Source organism: Myzus persicae, unplaced genomic scaffold (genome assembly GCF_001856785.1).
Source record: "Myzus persicae strain clone G006 unplaced genomic scaffold, MPER_G0061.0, whole genome shotgun sequence".
NCBI classification, from domain to species: domain Eukaryota; kingdom Metazoa; phylum Arthropoda; class Insecta; order Hemiptera; family Aphididae; genus Myzus; species Myzus persicae.
In genome coordinates this window covers 114,572-134,597 of record NW_019103863.1, presented here as the reverse complement: position 1 = coordinate 134,597, position 20,026 = coordinate 114,572, and the positions used below count along the sequence as shown (strand labels likewise).

At 27.9% G+C, this 20,026-nt stretch overlaps 1 protein-coding gene and 1 long non-coding RNA gene across 2 annotated transcripts; one reads left to right on the top strand and one right to left on the bottom strand.

Annotated features, from left to right (window-relative positions):
- Positions 1–2,176: 2,176 nt before the first annotated feature.
- Positions 2,177–11,541, bottom strand: LOC111035572 (succinate--hydroxymethylglutarate CoA-transferase). Its single transcript, XM_022317246.1, has 4 exons — positions 11,108–11,541; positions 4,812–5,137; positions 3,348–3,655; positions 2,177–2,421 (listed from the first exon to the last, which is right to left on the bottom strand). Exons 1-4 carry the CDS (start codon positions 11,539–11,541, stop codon positions 2,197–2,199), a joined length of 1,293 nt encoding a protein of 430 aa, XP_022172938.1. The 3' UTR covers positions 2,177–2,196.
- A 3,231-nt stretch (positions 11,542–14,772) lies between these two features.
- On the top strand, positions 14,773–19,268 carry LOC111035576. Its single transcript, XR_002604655.1, has 4 exons — positions 14,773–14,871; positions 16,999–17,157; positions 17,220–17,318; positions 19,055–19,268. It is a non-coding gene; the product is annotated as an uncharacterized LOC111035576 (long non-coding RNA).
- Positions 19,269–20,026: the final 758 nt, after the last annotated feature.

Sequence of the window (20,026 nt, the reverse complement as noted above, 5' to 3'; positions counted from 1 at the left end):
ATACAAGGATAAAACGTAAAAGGGCATAGCCATATCAAAAGAAACGAAAAATATAAATTGGCGAAAGATTACACAAATAACTACGGCAAAAAAAATTAATTAAAACTTCGCAGGTACGAAAACGTTGTAAATGATAATATATCAATATACAAACTGATATAATAGTTGTGCAAGTAGAGAAAAAATCCTAACTCAGCGAAGTAAAATGGAGAACCAGACGTTGAAAAAAAACACAATTTAAATTGGATAGATGATGTCATCTCAATGTATCTAAGAATAATGCATACGAAATACAAACACGGCTACTCAGTTTGCAAATAAGATGACCCGACCTAAAGCACAACGTGTAGAGTCAATTAACCATCAAACAGCTAGCGATTGCCAGAAATCAAAATAACATCCCCGAATTCCTCTATCGGTTCAACGGGGCGACAAGATGAGATGACAAACAAGAAAATACTTAAAAAATATTTTTACAAAGAAATAATTAGTGAAAGTAATTTGTTATTATAACAGCAAACAATCGTAAAAAATTGTCACCTTAAAAATATCAATAATATCACCACAATATAGTTATATAATTATGCATTTGTGTTCACTGTGCAGGCTGAGACTTCACATTATTGTAATTGCACAGTAGTGTTGAATAAATTGGGGACAATAATGACTTACGCGGTTAATTTTACAGGAAAGCGCAATAAATGGTATTATTTTATTTTCAACTTATAATAAGGTCTAATATTTCTTTCCAATACCACCGTTTAGAAGTTTTCGGAAGTTTTTTGGTTCGTGCAATGAAACGTTTCTAACCATAACGCTTAACTTTTGCGCCTCAGTCATACAAAATGATAATTCAATAATTGATGTAAGTACACACGATTATCATGAACATTCGACGGAAAATCCATGATTGAGATATTATAGGTACTTGATATATTTCAACCCTGGGTACGTCACACGATTAAAAAATAGTATGGTTGCCCAACGACTCTTGAAAAGTGTCCATCGAAATGAATCTCTGTGATCAAAATTAAACAGCAAGAAATGCACGTACTATAGCGTTTATATGGTATAGCTACTATAAATTCAGTTACCATTCAAATGTATATGTAGTAATTTATTTGGAGCGTTTACGTTGGAGTGAAGGGCTAACTTAACACACGTAATTGTAGTTCTACGATAGTCGCAATGGCACAAAAGCGGTAGCTCGGGATTTTAATACTGATTACAGAGATTCACTTGTGTAGACACTTTTTAAGTATGGGAATCATGGGTCGATGGGCATCCATACTCTCTATGGCTCCGATACATCGTAATAAAGATAAATACCGTCATGTTCCACGTATTATAGTAATATTATAGTATTATTAAGTTTTTGGATTAAAACTGACCTTTAACCAATAATTGAATCGATTCCCAACATTATTTCCGAGAATTTAAACACGCTGCAGTAAAACATAAGTACCTACCATTTCTTTGGAAATTTGAGCATCATTCCGCTGTATATACATGACGGTTCTCAAAATAATCATGATACAATGGCCGACATATTAGGTAGCTCATATTATTATATAATACTTAATTACTGATGACGATGACTTACGTCGTTAGTCGTTCCAAAGCTATTATTGTATTATATTATATAGTGCAAGCATGTTTACGTCAGATAAAATCAAAAAACAACTGATAAGTACTTTAAATGCAGGTTCAACTAAAGGGATGCGAATTAAAATAAAATATGTATAATAATATTTTTTAAAGTGTACCAATGTCCCACGAGTACCTACTAATGCAAAGTGGTGGTGGGAAGAGGCAATATGTAATACCAATTTACTACCTCTATCACCTAAAAAAAATAATATTTATAATACATACGAAGTGAATGTTGATGTTTTTCTATATATTTACAGTGTAACCAACACATTTTTGGCAAACTTGTCCATCGTCGATCTTTTTGTGACATTCATATGCATACCAATGGCTGTTGGAAAGTTGGTGACCGGTTTATGGTAGAACGACCACAGTATGTGCAAATTGGCATAGTATTTACAAGGTAGAATAATTGAACTGTCGATTTCTCGATAAATTTAAACACAATTTTTTTCAAAAATGTAATACAAAATATATTTATGAAGTAACAAAAAGGTACCAAGAGTTAATGTAAAAAAAAAAAGTAAAAAAGGAAAACATTAAAAATCATATTACGGTTTTTGAACGCAATAATTCAATTTCATTAGTGCTGTATCCTAAAGATGTTAACACTTCATTTGTATGTTGACCCAACAACGGAGGCTCTCTTCGGATTGCATTACTGCTATTCTTGAAGGTAACTGCTGGACCGACAATTTTAAGTTTTACGTTATATGAGCAGTCAACATCTTGGACAATATTTATATCCTTAACATGTTCGTTGTTAAAAGCCTATAAAAATCAACATTATAACCATACATTTTATATTCATATCAAATTTTATTTTTAAATTTAATAATTTTTAAAAGTATGGGTAACGTTTAAGTTTCATACAAAAGACCATGGCAAAACTGTGCTAAATTATTCAGATATAGGAAATAAAACACACCATTACTCATCTCAATACATTTTTACAGCAAAAGGGTAAAGTTATTGATTGTATAATATTACAAATAAAATCAATTTATATATTATATTACAATACACATTATTTAAAGTATCATCCATAAGACCATACAGATAATTTCAATTTGTGTTGAAGGAGAAACGAAGGAGAAGATTGAGCTTATTGTGTATAATTGATTGATGGATTATTGTTTGTACTTCACATTAACAATAAGCTTCTCTGCATATTACACCTACATAGGATATTATGTTGTAATATATTTTGATTCCTCTGGTGAAATACTTTCTTTTTCAAAACTATCCACCAAAAGTTTGAGCTATTTTATATAACTAGGGTTGAGAAGAAAACATTAATCCTAAGTTCTAGCAGTTATGGATCCGTGAAACAAAACACAAAAACATTGTAGAAAACAAACTATCTCTATTATTTTGTATTGAAGAAACACATCAGCCAGTACATCGTGTAAATCCAAACTTAAAGCACAACGATGTAAATGAAAACAAATTAGGGTATCATTTTTCATTTTCTTCGTATATTAATAATAATGGGCAAAAGTTTAAGGCAAAGATCTTAATTAAACTATGACCATAAAGAATTTCAAAAACCGTGATTAAAGATAATGATTAAACTTAAAAAAAAATTAATAATGAAATAAACTAATATAAAAGGTGTTTATAAGCGTATTATTTATAGAATATGAATCGTTACTTGTCCTGATAGCTCTTTAATATGCAAACAAATATGAACGTACTTGTGCCATATCATTGACGGGACCGTAAGGAAAAGGTACTCCTTCGAAAATCGTCATCCACTCTTCGTTTGTTTTGGATTCTAAAATTGGTTCAATTATGTTATACAACTGTTCTCTATTCTTAACGCGACATTCGTTGTTCTTGAATCGCTCGTCCGTAGCTAATTCTGGAATTGATACTCGATCGCAAAATGATTTAAATTGTGCTTCGTTGCCGGTACCAAAAGTAAGGAAACCATTTGCTGTTTTAAAGGCCTTGTAAGGAACTACGCTTTCATGCTCAGTACCCCATCGTTTCGTTAACATCCCTTTAAAAAATTAATTTTTTCATACATAATAATTAATAATGTGTGAATTTATAACACACAAAGACTGAGTTGCTTCAGATGGATATTTGTGTATTAAAAAGCTAATATGTATGATATGCGAAATATACATTAAACACAAAGTGTTGCATATTACAATATGCTGATTGTTTATAAATGTTTTGCCTCTAAACATTTATAAACAAACTACAACTTTAGACTTAATATAATAAGTGCAACATTATAATTATTCTAATTGCTAAGCTATAGGTTCTATGTTTAATATAATTGTTTAACAGTTGTATATTATTTTTTATTAAAGGTATTCATGAATCAAATTATTCCAAATTTATCACAACTCTTAAACCATACATTTAATATAATTTTTGCATCCCGAATTAAAATATGTTTTTTTCAATAATGTCATAATACTAATGTTTGAACCACAAAAAATGAACCATCTTGAGCTGAGAGTTTAAAAATAAAGGATATTTTCTCATAACTTTTGTAGGAGTTTTATGAAGAAGATAATTAAGATTACAGTTTTAATTAAAATGGTTATCATTAAAATAACGATTAATTAAATCGAATTTATTAGTTGGACAATTAAATATTGAAAATAAGTGAAGATAATAAAATCCTTTGAAACGTTTGAAAAACGTTCGGATAATGTCGAAAATGTGTATTTATATTCATTGTTAAAAGCCTAAGTTATTTTTTTAAGGTACAAAAATGTGTATGAACAGCATGGAATTTATTTGAAAAAAATAAACCAGTAAACAGTACATTTCACATAGTTAAACAGTCCTTAATTTAATAATAATATTGTACACATTAATACTTATTGGCATATTTTAAGTCTTTGACTGATTTTTCATACCAAACAATTACCTAATAAACGATATTGCAATGGAGATAAACATGGATATATTTCTGGTGATGTCTCCGCATCGGAAATAGTTTCTAATATTCTCCTAATTTGCTAACATAATAATGTTAAGCTACAAGTTGCGTTGTATATTTGAAATATGAGAAAGGTAGAACACTTGGATGTATTACAGGTACGCTTGTTGACTTATGCGTCGATACTTATTATAAAATACCTTACTGTTTTGAAGTAGGCAGCCAAAAAGCCACTATACAATTTGTAAAGCATTACCTGCGTTTAAATAATTTGATCCCAAATTGAACATCATCGAAAGCTGAGTCGATAATAGGTCACAGTCAATTTTGTCACCAACGCCGCGATATAAAGCCGCTAAAATGGCACCATGAGCATACATGCCAGTCATTAAGTCGGTAATAGGTATAGCACATTTTGCTGGAACGGTATCGCCGGTGGCGTTCATTAGACCACCGATTGAGGCGGCAATAACATCATAACCTGGTTTTTGGTTCCATGGTCCCTTGGATCCATAACCAGTTATCGAACAAAATACCAATTTCTGGTTTATCTTGCGTAAATCTTCGTATCCAATGCCATGTCTAACGAAACAGAAACAAGCCGATTTAATACGATTGTTTTATCCATATTATTATACTAAATATTGTATTTCCACAAACAAATAACAAAAGATAATAATACAATTTAATGTCAAGTTATAAAACAAACTAGATATTTCATACTTCTAACCAGTTATTTATTATACCGATAAGGTGGTAAACTACTGCGATTAATTATTTCGTAAAATATAAATATCTCAGTTGGCCTAAATATCCATATTTGACATTAAAGTAATTATCAACTTCTAAAGATATATTATGTTGAAATTGAAGCTTTAGTAGACTTAGGGTTTAGTTGTACACTTGTACAGCATATTTACAAATACGACCTTTTGATTATTATTTATAATGTAATACGCAGCAATACAACTGTAATACAAACAATAAATGTAACATACAACTGGACTGCTTAGTGAATACACAGTGTGACGTTTTATGAGAGAGTGTGTTTTTGCATAAAGTACCTAAATCCATATATTTTATATATCATGCCATCGTTAACGTCATGCGTGATACACGATATACGAGAGTTATTAATATATCCGTGTAAGCCGCAAGGTGTAACAATTGAAAGTAATGAGTAATGACTGGACATTATTATGGAAGGTTAATTATAAGTAAATACGAGTACGATATTGATATGGCGTGCATAAATGACGTGCTTACAATATTCTAATACTAACAAATATTAATTATTTATTTTATGATTTATAATATCTTTATTCTATAAAGGTATTTCAAATATTAATCGTACAAACAAAATTCCCTTTAATTTTTAGTTTAATCTATTTAAACATACGTTATATTCTATGCATTTGAAGGTGAAAGCGTTTTTATTAAAGTTTCCACTTAATAACTACTACACGAAATCACAATTTCTTACTAAGTTGTATGTACTTATATTATATACTGCAGTAAACATATTTTCAGAGATATATTTTACAATTAATGTAAAAAAGGTATCGTTTGATATTTATTTGACAGTCACTATGAACAGAAAACTCAGTTGGACTATAATTTAAATGTCAGGATTTGGCTGATACCACAATACTTAGGTATACATACGACTACAAAATACAATCACAACTGGTGCCTATTATAATTGTGTATTCTAAAAGTCCTACGTCATCCTAATTATAGTAAATCAATATACATCAAATGTATGGTTTTCAATAATAATCTATAATCAATATAAAATGAATGCTATTTAATTGGGATTTCCTTTTACTAATTACCAGATTAATATTGAAAAAACCTACATTTGAATATATCAGACAAATCTTTTATTTGAATACACTCATCGTTATTTCAAAAACAATTAATGTTTTTAAAAACATTTCTTTTACGTAATTATAAGGATTAACAAGAAAAACGTTTGAAAAAAATAATTTTTATCGTTATCCTTTTTTAGGTTTTTACTTTGTTTAAATACAATACACATTTTCAATTCCTTATTTCAAAGATCAATATTTTTTGGATTACATAAATGTACAAAATTAGAATTTTGGAAAAATATGTTATACATTTTAATTAATATTTAAAGTTTTGATGACCGGAATGGAGTAATACTGTGGTAGGTACCCCTCAAAATATTGATCCACTACTCTACTCATCAATACTTAAAAGTCTAAATACTTATGACTTAATAACTAGAATTTAGAGTGTTAAATATAATATATAGAATATGAAAGTAAAATTTATATGTTGTCAATAAAAAGTAATAAATAATGAGGCTAAAAAATAGTAAAACATATAATTTTTTTTTTCATGCATTTTTTTATTTATTTACTGGCAACATAAAATAACATACAATATTGCTAAGACTCCCGGGCGGTCACCCATCCGGGAGCTAGCAACACCTGCCGATGTGTACACCCAGACCGAGTACCCGACTGCAGAGAGTAGACACCTCGCTACACCAAGCTACTTTTCATAAATTATGTTTTGCAACAACTTAAAATTATGTAAAATTAATATTATTCAAACGGTAAATAATTTTTGAAACAATGAGTTGTTTATGCTAAATCACCTGTATTGGTGTCTCATGGTTTTAGAGGAATACTTAGAGTGTTTTGTGATATATTGCAGCAGTATATAATGCATGTACATCTTTGGCTATTAAAATTATTATTATTTTCAATTTAATAAAGTGCTCTAGTAAAAGCACTCTGATTGAGAGGATTTATTTAACTAGAACATTATAGAACATTATTTGAAACATAAGTAATTATACACACTTTTAGGTTGTGAGTTTGTGACATATAGCTGTATTATAAATAGGGTAATTTATAATTTTGGGCCAACAATTATTGCAGTTTCTAGAACACAGACACGCGCATTTGAATCGCCCAACTTGTATCCATTTAAAAATACGCTATCGCCTGCGTAGGGCACTATAAGTTTAAAAAAAAACTTCATTTTACTCCATATATACACGTGATAAGTACTTTAATTGAATTCTTTCTTATCAGTTACCTGTTTAGTTTTTATCTAGTAAGTTCAAAAAATAATGTAGGTAATAGGTTTATTACATTATGGGAAACGATGAGAAAAATTAACCAAACAATAAATTATGAGCTGTATTATATTATTATGCTTAATTATACAAAAACAAATAAAAAAAAAACATTAAACTGCCTAATTATTATGTGATTTCAAAGGTAGCAGTTCAATTTTGTAATCAGACAAATAATAGATAATGTAAACAACTAGCTTACAAACATTTTCAAACCAATACTTATGCGTCTAAGGTTGTATTAGTTTTTCGATCATAAATAATTTAACTCTGAATACTAGAATATATTATTATTTGCATTAAATTCCATTCAAATTTTTTTGTAAATATTTAAATGTAAGTTTCAACACTATTCAAAAACGCTTGAGAATTGTTTCAAGTTATTGATCTAATATCATAAAGTAAAATTCAATTCAATAAAAACACAGAGTTCGTGCACACCTAATCATAATTTTAAAATATGACATCATGTATTATTCAATTATTGGTTTTATTACAAACATCAACAGTATTAAGTTCAGTCTTTTAAAGTACTTGAGTAATAGACATATTATTGTATTCTTTTTGAGTACTTGAAAGAGTATTTTCTCAAAGTATCTGTATTTAAAATCAAATACTAATTTTCAAATACTTATTCTTTTTGTTTTATATATATATTTTCTATTTGAATTTTAATAGCCTAAAATAAAGTTAGAGTAAAGAAATTGAGAATTATTATCAAATTAAAATTAAAATACTTTGACAAAAAACATGCGTATTTTATAGGTAGGCTTGCCGTTCTTCCCGGTTTTAACAGCATGTCCTGATGTCCCAGGCGGTCATTAATTTTATCCCGGTTCATGGAAGCCCAGTGAAAATAACTTTAATAATGTATTATTTAATAACGAAACATGAAATAATATTGTACATAATATCATTACAGCATTATATGATCATCGTATTATGTTATCTAAATTGTATCGACACGTTTTCAGGTTTGTTTGTCATTCTATTTCTATACGATTAGCCATTAGGTATATCGTATATAAAATATAATTTTATAAATACAATTATTGTCAGTTTTAAAAATATCAAAATTACCTTATAAGCTATAACTAATAAATGTAAAATGTAAATGAAATAAATGTAGTTTATGTTGTTGTGTACGTAATCTCAAAGGCTCCAAAAGCCACCTTGAGACAAATCAAACAAGTACCAAATTGAATTGAAAAATAACGTTCTCAATAATCTATTATATTATATATATTATATATATATATCTAATATATTAGATATAAATATCTCTATAAATTGTATTGGTTTATTAATTTTAAATGAAATAACTGATATTTATTATTTTCATATATCCATATAACAATACTAACTATAATAAAAAAAAAACTGGCTTGATGATGTTCCTGTTTGGTGATTTTAAAATCTGGCAACCCTATTTATAGGTATTTATACCAAATTATTCTACTATTCGTTTACAAATATCATCTGTATTATTTACAAAATAATTTTTTTTTTTTAATGTGCATTTCAATTTATGCATTCCACGAAACAAGTAAATTGCTGTATTCTATAGTTTACTTGGGAATAAATTTGGACCTAAATTGTACGTAGTTAACAATGACGCTTAATTTTATTAAAAAAAGGGAAACGTCCAAAGTCCAAAGATCTAATTAAATTGCCTTGGGTCACAAAATTAGTATTTTTTCTCCAATTCAAATGTTATTAGTCAAGCTCTAATCCTGGATTGGTATGACAGTTTTAATTTCTTGTTTGACTGAATATCCAGAATATTATTATTATATTATCCTATACAAATATGTAATTTAACTTATGCAAAATAAAATACTTTATTAAAAAGTTTAACTCAACCTATAAACTTGAGAAGGTACATTTCAATGATTAGGTACTGCAAAGTGAAAGTTATTAGTGTGAAATATTGCGCATAATTAATATTCTATTTATTTTCTGATCCTTACAACTTTAATAAATTAAATACTGAAAAAATAATATAACAATATACTATGTGTTCAAAAAGTTTGGACTTAATTACCATTTGTACATTTTAATACCTCAATAGAGCAAAAACGAATAACACTGCTGCATGTTTAATGTTAATTATGTTAAATATTTAATCACATCATAAATATTAATTATATAATTATATCATTTATCAGTCCTTTTCTAAACTTCTTGAACACCTCATATAATAAATATAATATACTCTATAAGTTAGCAATTATTAATTAATTACTTGCTTCCGAAATGGCAATATATGATGCTGTATTACTATTATAAGTAGTAACTAGTATTAGTTTATTGAATAATTCGAAATCCATTCGATACCTATTAATCTTATCTGTAAACATGAACCAAAAAAAAATTTAAAATATCATTGAGTTTTTATTATTTAATAATACTGGTTTTAGAAACATATTGAATTAAATATCTCACTGTGTTCGCCCCCGTTTGGACATAAATGATTTTTTTCAAAATATTATTTCAAAACATTGTTCCTGTTATATTAATGAGTCAAAATTATCGATATTTTGTAATTCGTAGTATTTTTTAGTTTACCAAAATTTAAAAAAAAAAATCACATTTCTTGAAAATCTGAAAGAGTCAATTTATAGTTTAGTTATGCAAATCATTTTAACTACTTCAATTACTAATTTTCATTAAGTACTACAATGAGACACTTTTTATTAATACTGATATAGCTTCATCAAACAATAAACATAAGTATTATAGTATTATTGAATTATTCCTATTGTAAAAAAAGTCATAATCGTAGATACACACTTAAAATATTATTAACATTCACTATACCCATGTAATTTTAATATTCTTAAAGGACGTTACACTAATCCCTGACCTATAAATATAGTAAAAAATAGACGTATTTATACATTTATTTATTTATTTATTTTGCCTGAAAATATAAAACTTAACCAAACAAATATTTTCATATTATAACTACAAAATAAAAATTATTTACTTAAAAATTGTGGAAAACGTAAATTTTCTAGAATTTTTATAATATGTAGTTTAATCATAACAAATCATACAAACCAGCAATTTCTCCGGCCTATTTTCGAATTTGTCAATAAACTGTCCTTATTCTTAGGACAATTTCTATTACAAATCTAAATCTAAACATTTCTTAATCCTAAAATAAAGTGCCAACAAAATAAATTGTTCGATAAATAAAAAGAACCCCCTACATAAAACTTTTAGAACAAATCCCTCTGTTGGGATTGATGTCTTTGATTGAAAAAAAAACAATTACAGACAGAATACAGACGAAGAATTATTTATTATTACATTATTTATTTGGTTATTTACATGGTCCGCTTTAGCGAGACTCCGATTTTTTATTTTATTCCCGTCCCGTGTCTCACCTGGTCAGAGAGTCATATCTGTCAGTCTGCAGCGCAATCTCTCACCTGTCCAACGTGCCGGGTATGTAGTTCTCGATGAGCACGTGCGACCGCTCGACCAACTTCCGGATGATCGCCCGGCCTTCCGGCTGCTGGAAGTCCACACACACGCTCCGCTTGTTCCGGTTCAGCGAGACGAAGTACAGGCTCAACCGGCTCTTGCCACCACCGCCGTCGCCACTGACGTCTACGAACGGCGGCCCGTAAAGACGACTGTCGTCGCCGGCCACCGGTCTCTCTACTTTGATCACGTCCGCGCCCATGTCGGCCAGCACCATCGCGCAGTAAGGACCCGCGGCCACCCGGCTCATGTCCACCACCCGGACGCCGTCCAGCGGTCTGGGACCAAATCCGACGCCACCGCCGTTGCTCGTAGACTTCGCTCGGCGGACGGTCGACGCCGCTAGAACAAATGATCGATTGCACGTTCGGCGAAACATAATAATAATTATAGGAAGGTATAGTAGCGATAAACCGAACGCCCGACGACGATATGTGTAGTATTATTATTGTGGTTTTATAGATTTTATTGCACTCGAGTGTCCCGTAGGCCGTCGGCGTTTATCGTTGCGCTCGATCGAACTCGCGGCTCGCACTAGTGTTGTAAAATATGTGAACGGCTACCGTACGCCTGTAGGCTGTAGGACTAATTTATACTGTAGTTGCGATTATTCATTTTTATCAATCCGTTCGATTTCCATACCGAACCCGAATTCCCAGAGCGACGTCGCAGTGGTACCATCACACGGAACGTTATTATTTTTTTTTTTGTCCATTATATCATCATAAGTATACAGGTCGCTTCAAAAGTTTTCATCCTATTTTAAAATTTACCTTTATTTTAAAAAACGATGATAAGTACAAGATCGATGCAAAGTTATAAATATTCTCAACATATTCTAGCTTCAACACAGCGTATAGGTATGCCGTTAGGTTAGGTTAGCCGTATAGGTGCCTATACATTTTTTGTATTTGACTATCCGAGACACTATAACTGACGGAAGTTTTTTAATCATTAAATAAACGCTCAAAATACATGTCAATCAATTATCATTAAAGAAAACAAACTTGACAATGTTTATACATATTGAAAATTCTAAATACCAGACACTCCCGCTAACTGAAATTTTGTCCTAAATTCGGAAGGTTCAGTTTGTAAAAAGCTCGTAGTTTGTTCCGAAAAAAAGGTCCGTTATTTAGAGATGTCCTCTCGGGGGAGGTGTCATTGCATATTATAGATCTCACTTGTAGTTTCTGAGCAATATCAATTCACAATCGGATGAAAATTTTGAATCATTCTGTACATACAATCATATACGATAAAGCTACCTTTGCACCGTAACGACGATGATTTACGCCTACTACGAGCTATTATGTGTGATATATTTTATTTGTTTAGATGACGCGTTCATCTATTATAATATGTTAACTGTGTGAATAGTGATCGCTTATATCGTATTGTTATCACGGCGACGTGTTTGACAAAGGCATTCCGTAATGTAGAATCCCGCATCTGTACCTAAATAATTCAGTAGTCTTTGAGTATATGAGTTACAAACATATATATACAACTCTCCCATATTTGTTTTAAAATATAATTTTCTTATTAGCGGCCACGATATCAACAATATTATAAATGCTTTTTCCTCACCTGCCAATAGCCCAACTAAAAAATGGCATCCATTTATCAACAATAAAAAAAATCAATTTCCATCGCGAATCTCAAAATCCTTTCATGAGCACCTCTTTAAAGTGCGAATTTCGAATATTGAAAATTTACTCCCAAATGTACCAGATAAATCCATTTAGCTACCAGAAACTTCCATCAAATGATGAACTGAAAATTTTTTCTACTAAAAGTCTTCAAAAGTAAATTTATTTATTTATTTTAAAAAATACACTCTTCGCTCCAAATCATAATTTCAATGAGTAAAAAAACTAGCTAAAATATTTGCATAGCATGTTAAATTAGGGCTACTGAATTAAAACTAACATGCATATTTAACAACAAAAACACTTGAATCTTTATAACACAAATGATTTATAAGAGAGACTCTATGAGTGGTCATCTACAATTTGATATTCACGGTTCTTTGAATGAACTGTTATTAAAAACAGTTGTTTAACAAAGAGGTTATCCATTTCTGTTTTTTTTAGATATTTCGCTGTGAAAGGTAGATTTTACACTGTTCACATCTATAATTTACATAAAAATTACTAATAGGTAGGTACCGTAACCTAACAAAATTGAATATTCAATTTTATGCAATTAATATTTTTTTTTTTCAAATGATAATCAGTTGTTTTCAGTAACAGTCCATTTGCAATCTGCATGCAATAAAATTCAATGATTTGCTACAAAATAATCGTTAAAATAATTGTTTCTGAGAACATTATAATTTTCAAAATTAATCTAATAATAAAAAATAATAGTATTCCCCTTAAAAATTTAAAACAAAAAAAAAGATTAAATAAAACGTTTTACTATCTTATTATGTTTTTTACAAATAGTTAGATGTAATAAGTAGATCACAAGTAACTATATGGTCAAATGAAATACATTAATACAATTTAAAAACAAATAACTTTGAGTATTATCATTAACATAGGAATAATTTTCTTTCACATAAAAGTGGTTTTCAATAAAACTTTATATTTTTAAATCATTATTAAATTTACATAATAATAATATTATCATTCATAAATTATGATGAGCCAAATCGTCAACAACCTACCAAAAAATAATTACTAGGTAGTCTGTTAAATTCCACTGAAAACCTTTTACTCGTACCTAGTATGATATTCTTAATCATTTGGCTGAATAAAAGGTTGATACTTTTATTCTTATGTATAATTTCAACATAATAATAAAATCATTTAATTACACTTAAATCGATTAATATACTAAACTCTAAAGTACAGTAAAATAACAAAACATGGAGGTATAGCTTATAGTCCAATACTTGAGTGAGAACTAGGATTAAGCATTCAAAATGCATAGATTATTTTCACTACAGAGAAAAAAAATGTAAAAATGAACAGCGTATTTGTAACGTTGTTGAAAAACAATAAATTACTAGGAGTAGAAAACCAGTTTCACTTTTCTAATATAAATGTTATAGCAAACAAATTTTAATCGTTAAGTTTTAATATGTGAGATTTGTAAAAAATTCCATGTACATAAATTTCTGATAACAATAAGTGATTCTATATTAATACAAATAAGATAATTAATATCGAGAAAAATACTATGATAATCCAAGAGTGATCATATTATTGTTTATTATTCTCCCAACAAAATAATTGTATTGATGCCACCATAGAATTTTTAAAAAACACTACATTTAAATGTAAATAATGTTGAATAGAAAAAACACCTATTCAAATGAAAATGGTACCTCATAAGCTGAAAACTTACTTCATTCAGAACAGAAAATAGTTTATAAAATAAGCAATAAATTAATAAACCTCATAAAAAAATGTAACTTCAATATTAACATACAACTTGAATTTTAAAATACAAATACCCACTTATAGTTTCTGCAAATTATAATTCTGTGTGTACCAGCTAAATGAGATATTATATATTTTTGTTGTTTTTTTCCATTTCAAATTAATAAATCGTATACATTTATTATTTTATTTTATTTATTGTTGTTTTAGTTGGATAAAGTGTTTTTACTTTAGCTGCAATGAATATTATTAAGTATTTAGGTATCATACATTCGATGTCATATAGAACGGTTCTCAATTGAAAATCAACGTTCTGTGTAAGTTAAATATAATTTTTTACTAAAATAAAATTTTTTATTATTGTTGTGACAATTACATTTATAGAAACTATGCAAACTATATATTTTTACCGAAAAATTATTCTTTTTTTATTTCTATTTTTTTGTTATAATATTAAATCGAGGCTATGTTAAACGAAATATAACATGTTTCCAATTAATTTTCAAATCATCTAAAAAAGTTGTATTTCCTAAACAAATATTTGAGTTAAAATTAAGTGACATATTATGTTAATCTAAATAAGAAATAATAAGCATTATAATATTACAAAGAAACAATTATTCTATAAATATTTAAATCAATATTTCCGATACTAGCCGTTAGATTATACAAATACCGAGTAAAGATTAATTTCAACACTAAATAATTGACCTAACGATTTTATGTTTTTATCAAGACGGTTGAATTTTTGATTTAAAACAAAAAATATTTTTAAGCTGCCACAAAAAAATGTATAAAAATATCATTAATTAACTAACGAGTTTCTAATTTATCCGTACTACTCAGTATCTAAAATATGTACATTAAGAGTACTGTAAACATTACCTCCATCGCACGAAACTAATATGTTCGGATTAAATGGATTTAATTATTTTAATTCAATTATACATTTTACCATAAACAAAGGTATATGGAAATTATTATCCAAATTTTATATACACTTAAAAGGATCGTTCATAAAATTCATCTAGGTATTGTACATGATTCTATACTCTATAGTATATAATATTAGCATAATTTTAACTTATAGTGTATTCATTCGTTTACAATGTTTACATATTTAACTAACGTCGACTGACTTACCCTCAAAATATTCATATACCCACTCATTATAACTATTTGTCTTTACATGGATAATACAATTTTGAAAATATAAAGTACATTATTACAGTGTAGATATTATAACATTAATCACAATTCAGTGTTTTAAGATTATTGAGAAACCAAAAGTTGATAAGAAACAATAATTTGCCCTTATCTACATTATATTCAATATTAATTATTATAGATTAAAGTTCAGATTTTAAAAACCATACAAATCTCTACAAATATGAGGTAAAGTAATAATAAAGCGGGTAAGTGGATGTCGCTCTGCTGTACAGTCGGTTAGGTAAGGTCAGGGTATTTCAATGTTAGTTATTAGTAGGGCCCGGATTTCAATGCAAAGTGCATATTTTTTTGGTTGATCATATACAATGCTTTCTAAGTACATAATTCGTTCCATGTAACGAGGGTTTGAAAGCTACAAATTTTATTTTGCATTTTTTTGCATATTTCGACGTTTTTTCATTTTTAGAGCATTTTTAGCATTATTGGGTCATTTTGTTGGTTTTTAATGCATATTTGTTCAAAATAGATATAAAACTTGGAATATTCAAAAAAATATCTGAAGATAAATTATTTTCTTGATATTTAAGAAGGTTTATCGGGTTTTTCCATACAAATTGTCATTTTTTTTTTCGATTTAGTTTTTATCTTATCTTAATCTATTATTGACTGTAGATGTTTAGAATGAATAATATTTCCTCTAAAACGGCCAAAACATGCATGTCGACATCATATCAGTCAATATTTAAAATTTTCAGTTTTTTTTTAATAAAATAATTATTATGTCTCATTTATAAATTACAATTTGTATATAAAAAAAATATATGGCATTTTTAAGGTCATTTTTGTGGTAAAATGCATTTTTTAAGGGCATTTTTGGCTATTTTTTAGAGCATATCTGTATAGTTTTAAGTGCATTTAAATCCGGGCCCTAGTTATTAGTTTTTTGAATCACAATTTACAACAAAACGGAAAAATCGCTAAGTGAGAAATCGAATGAATATCCAACGTTCTAAAAAAAATGTCAACTTCAAACTCCCATAAAATGTAATTTGACTTTTTATTAAAAAATTTTTTTTGAAAATAATAGAAACACTTATAAGGAATCTTGTATTCAATTTTAAAATCTTAGATATAAAAAGAAAAATTGTTATAAATGTCTAACTAGAAATAATTAGCACATTTTCGTTTTTTTTACGAATTTTGTAAACAGTCTAAATTCAAACGCTTTTAAAAAAATATTGTGGATTTACGATAATTTTTTTTTGAATTTCCAGTAACAACAACTTACGAAGAACCATATTCAAGTTTTTGGAAAGAACGAAAAAAATGTTATCAACATTAAATCACAAAAAAAAACTAATAAATTAATCGAAAATGTCATAAGCCTATGAGTATACTCAACCAGAGTAAAAATATTTTAAAAATTGTATAATGTATAGAAAATGCTGATATAATCATTCAGTGAAAATTTCATGTATCTACGATATTTTTTTAGAGGCACATCAAAAGACCCCTCAAAATATCAACAAGATTCACTTCCCTGCCAGAAAAGATGCAGTGGAAGAAAATCGAAGTACTTTTACTGCCCTAAAAGGTGATGACAGAAACACAAAAAAAACACATCATTGTTAAATTAATTAATTCATCGCTCTGCTCAGAATCTAAAAATGTATCTTGACAAGAATAATATGTTCTATGTTTCCAACACGTAGCACAAATTTAGTCATGCACTTAATGATAACGTAGAAATTGAATTATAGAGCTTGAATTTCCAGGCAAGCCTGTAGGTGACCGATACAATGAGTCAGGTAGGAATACAAGTAGGATACATAACTATACTTAACTTCATTTGATAATTTTGAATTGTTGTAGTTCATGAAACACTCATTTCTGAATTCATGTATATTACGTTTATAAAACATTACAATAATTAATATTTGCAACATTGACAACATTCTACGTCAAATGAACATTTTAAAATACTATTTAACACAGGCAAGTACTTAGATTGCATAAATATTACGCCGTACAAAATATTTTACGTGGAGAGAAATGTGGGTTATACCATGTATAGAAACGGAGTATTGGGAATCACCTGTTTTCGCTCATTTCAGATAATCTAAAGCCTCTCACTTATTTTTGTTAACTTATATTGATTGCACAATTATTTTATTCATTTTTGTATACAGATATTTCATTAAGTGTGTTAAGGAATTTTTACCAAAATTATCTTTAATTCAATAAATAAAAAAATGGAATAATAAAATAATTCACTTAAAAAAATGATTTTGAGTGATATTCAGTGAGTCGTGTTATGGCTGAAAAGATTGTCTACATTAATATAATTAATATTCAAACACACGAGCTTTATACAAATAAAACCGCACAGTATAAGCACTTCAATACCATATATAAGTGTTTGATTGTTGAGTATAACTTTAATTAGCTGTGAATTGGCAGTTTAAATAAATTTATTCACAACCTGAAATTATGAAATTCTTGAACTGTACATCCTGTGGCTTTTAAACCAATCATTGTTGCATGTCTGCATACTTTATTATAGTATAAATGTTTATATTTTTTTCATAAACGAAGGAACTTACATCATTATAATGTATGTGTTAAATCTGAATTCAATGATAAATGATTGTAAACAAAAAAATTTCAAATGAAGATGTTCATGTTGTTAAATATTTACATTACTTTTTTTCTAATTTGGTAGTTTCCATAGTCAATACCCATACGTGCTATGTAATGGTGTTAAAACACTGTTGTAAAACAATTTTATTTTAATTACATTGTGTAAAGAAAATTATAATTTATATAGTATATGATAAAATGATACTGACCCCTGCGATTTATCTTTGAATCAAAACAAAATTAATTAAACATTTGGGTCAAAAATCATTATTTTTCGTTAAATATTCAATTTTCGTCTTCACCAGTCGAATTTTCACTTTATGCATTTTTATTTATGGTTCTTCAAAATTCATTCCCTATGAAATTTCTGTTTACTTTAAGATAAGTACTTACTTATTAATAGTATGTACTTTTAAAAATAGGAGTTTCATTTATCCATTTTAGACATTGTTCACAACGAAAGTATTTGAATAAATGGAATTTAGTTCATCATTAAAAATTTGTTATCGTTGTATCTAAAAAAATTCATAACTTGTTTTTTACTAAATCATCATTCTAGTTACAAATTACAGCCTACAGGTCACCTGTTTATTTATAAATATGAATGGATATTTATATAAGCAAAAAAATTTGTGATTTAATTATTAAATGTATTTACCTAATATTTTTTTTTTTTTGACACGTTGACAGGTCGTAATTACTTTATGGTTTATGTCCACGACTATATTCTGCAATGTTTTATGAAACCGTCAAATAAAATCTGTGAAGTTGGAAGAAGATCCAGTATTGATTGATGTAATCCATATAAATACTGTTTGACTCGGTGTATAAAATACTGGGAAAACACACATGCAAAATTTACGTTATCTAAACACATATAATTTCAACGAAATGTTAAGGAAATGTATGTTCAAAAGTTGAATAAATAAACGATTCAGTGTTTATTTCTACATCTATGACTTTCATTGTTTCTTGTGTGCTTTGTTATAATATTATTTGTTTTTAAATATTATAAGTTTATTGCATGTTCATTATTTTCGATACCTAAGAACTATATTTTCGAAATGCTGATATTTTTTGTCAAATATAACTAACAAACTTCTATTTTTCAAATGAGAACGTCCCTTTTCATTGCAAATTATTTAGTGGATGATTTTTTTTGAAAATTTTAATTCATCTACATCAAAATTATGGTGAGTAGTTTCTGAGTTATTAAAATGTTCAAAATAAACGGATAATAATCCTATAAGATAAATATTTGAGTTGCATACATTTAAATGAATGTAACCCTCTTGATTTTAATTCTGGGCCAGTACCTAGTATTATTACACACTACTAAGTTATATTAATATATCTATGGAAAAAAATAGTAAGATAACATCTTTGTACCATGCTATTTTAAAATTATATAGGTAGGTGTATATAAAACAATTAGTATGTTTAATTTTATTGAAAATGGAATAAATTTGTCAACTAACAACTAACCTTGACATCTATTAACAATTTAAATGTTTTTGTTATCTTCTACATAAAAATAATAATAAAGTTGATCTCCCTGAAATGTTACAAAAGCAATCATTATTTTTTAATAGTAACCATATGGGCTATCAATTCTAAAAGTATTTTATAATATTAGAGTTATGTTATTGGTATCCAATATTT

Excerpts from the sequence above, each read along its gene's own strand:
- LOC111035572 (XM_022317246.1), bottom strand. The coding sequence starts at position 11,541 with ATGTTTCGCCGAACGTGCAATCGATCATTTGTTCTAGCGGCGTCGACC. Across the intron at positions 3,656-4,811 it reads ATCAAATTATTTAAACGCAG|GGATGTTAACGAAACGATGG; the intron begins GTAATGCTTTAC and ends AATTTTTTAAAG. Across the intron at positions 2,422-3,347 it reads CCGTCAATGATATGGCACAA|GCTTTTAACAACGAACATGT; the intron begins GTACGTTCATAT and ends TGATTTTTATAG.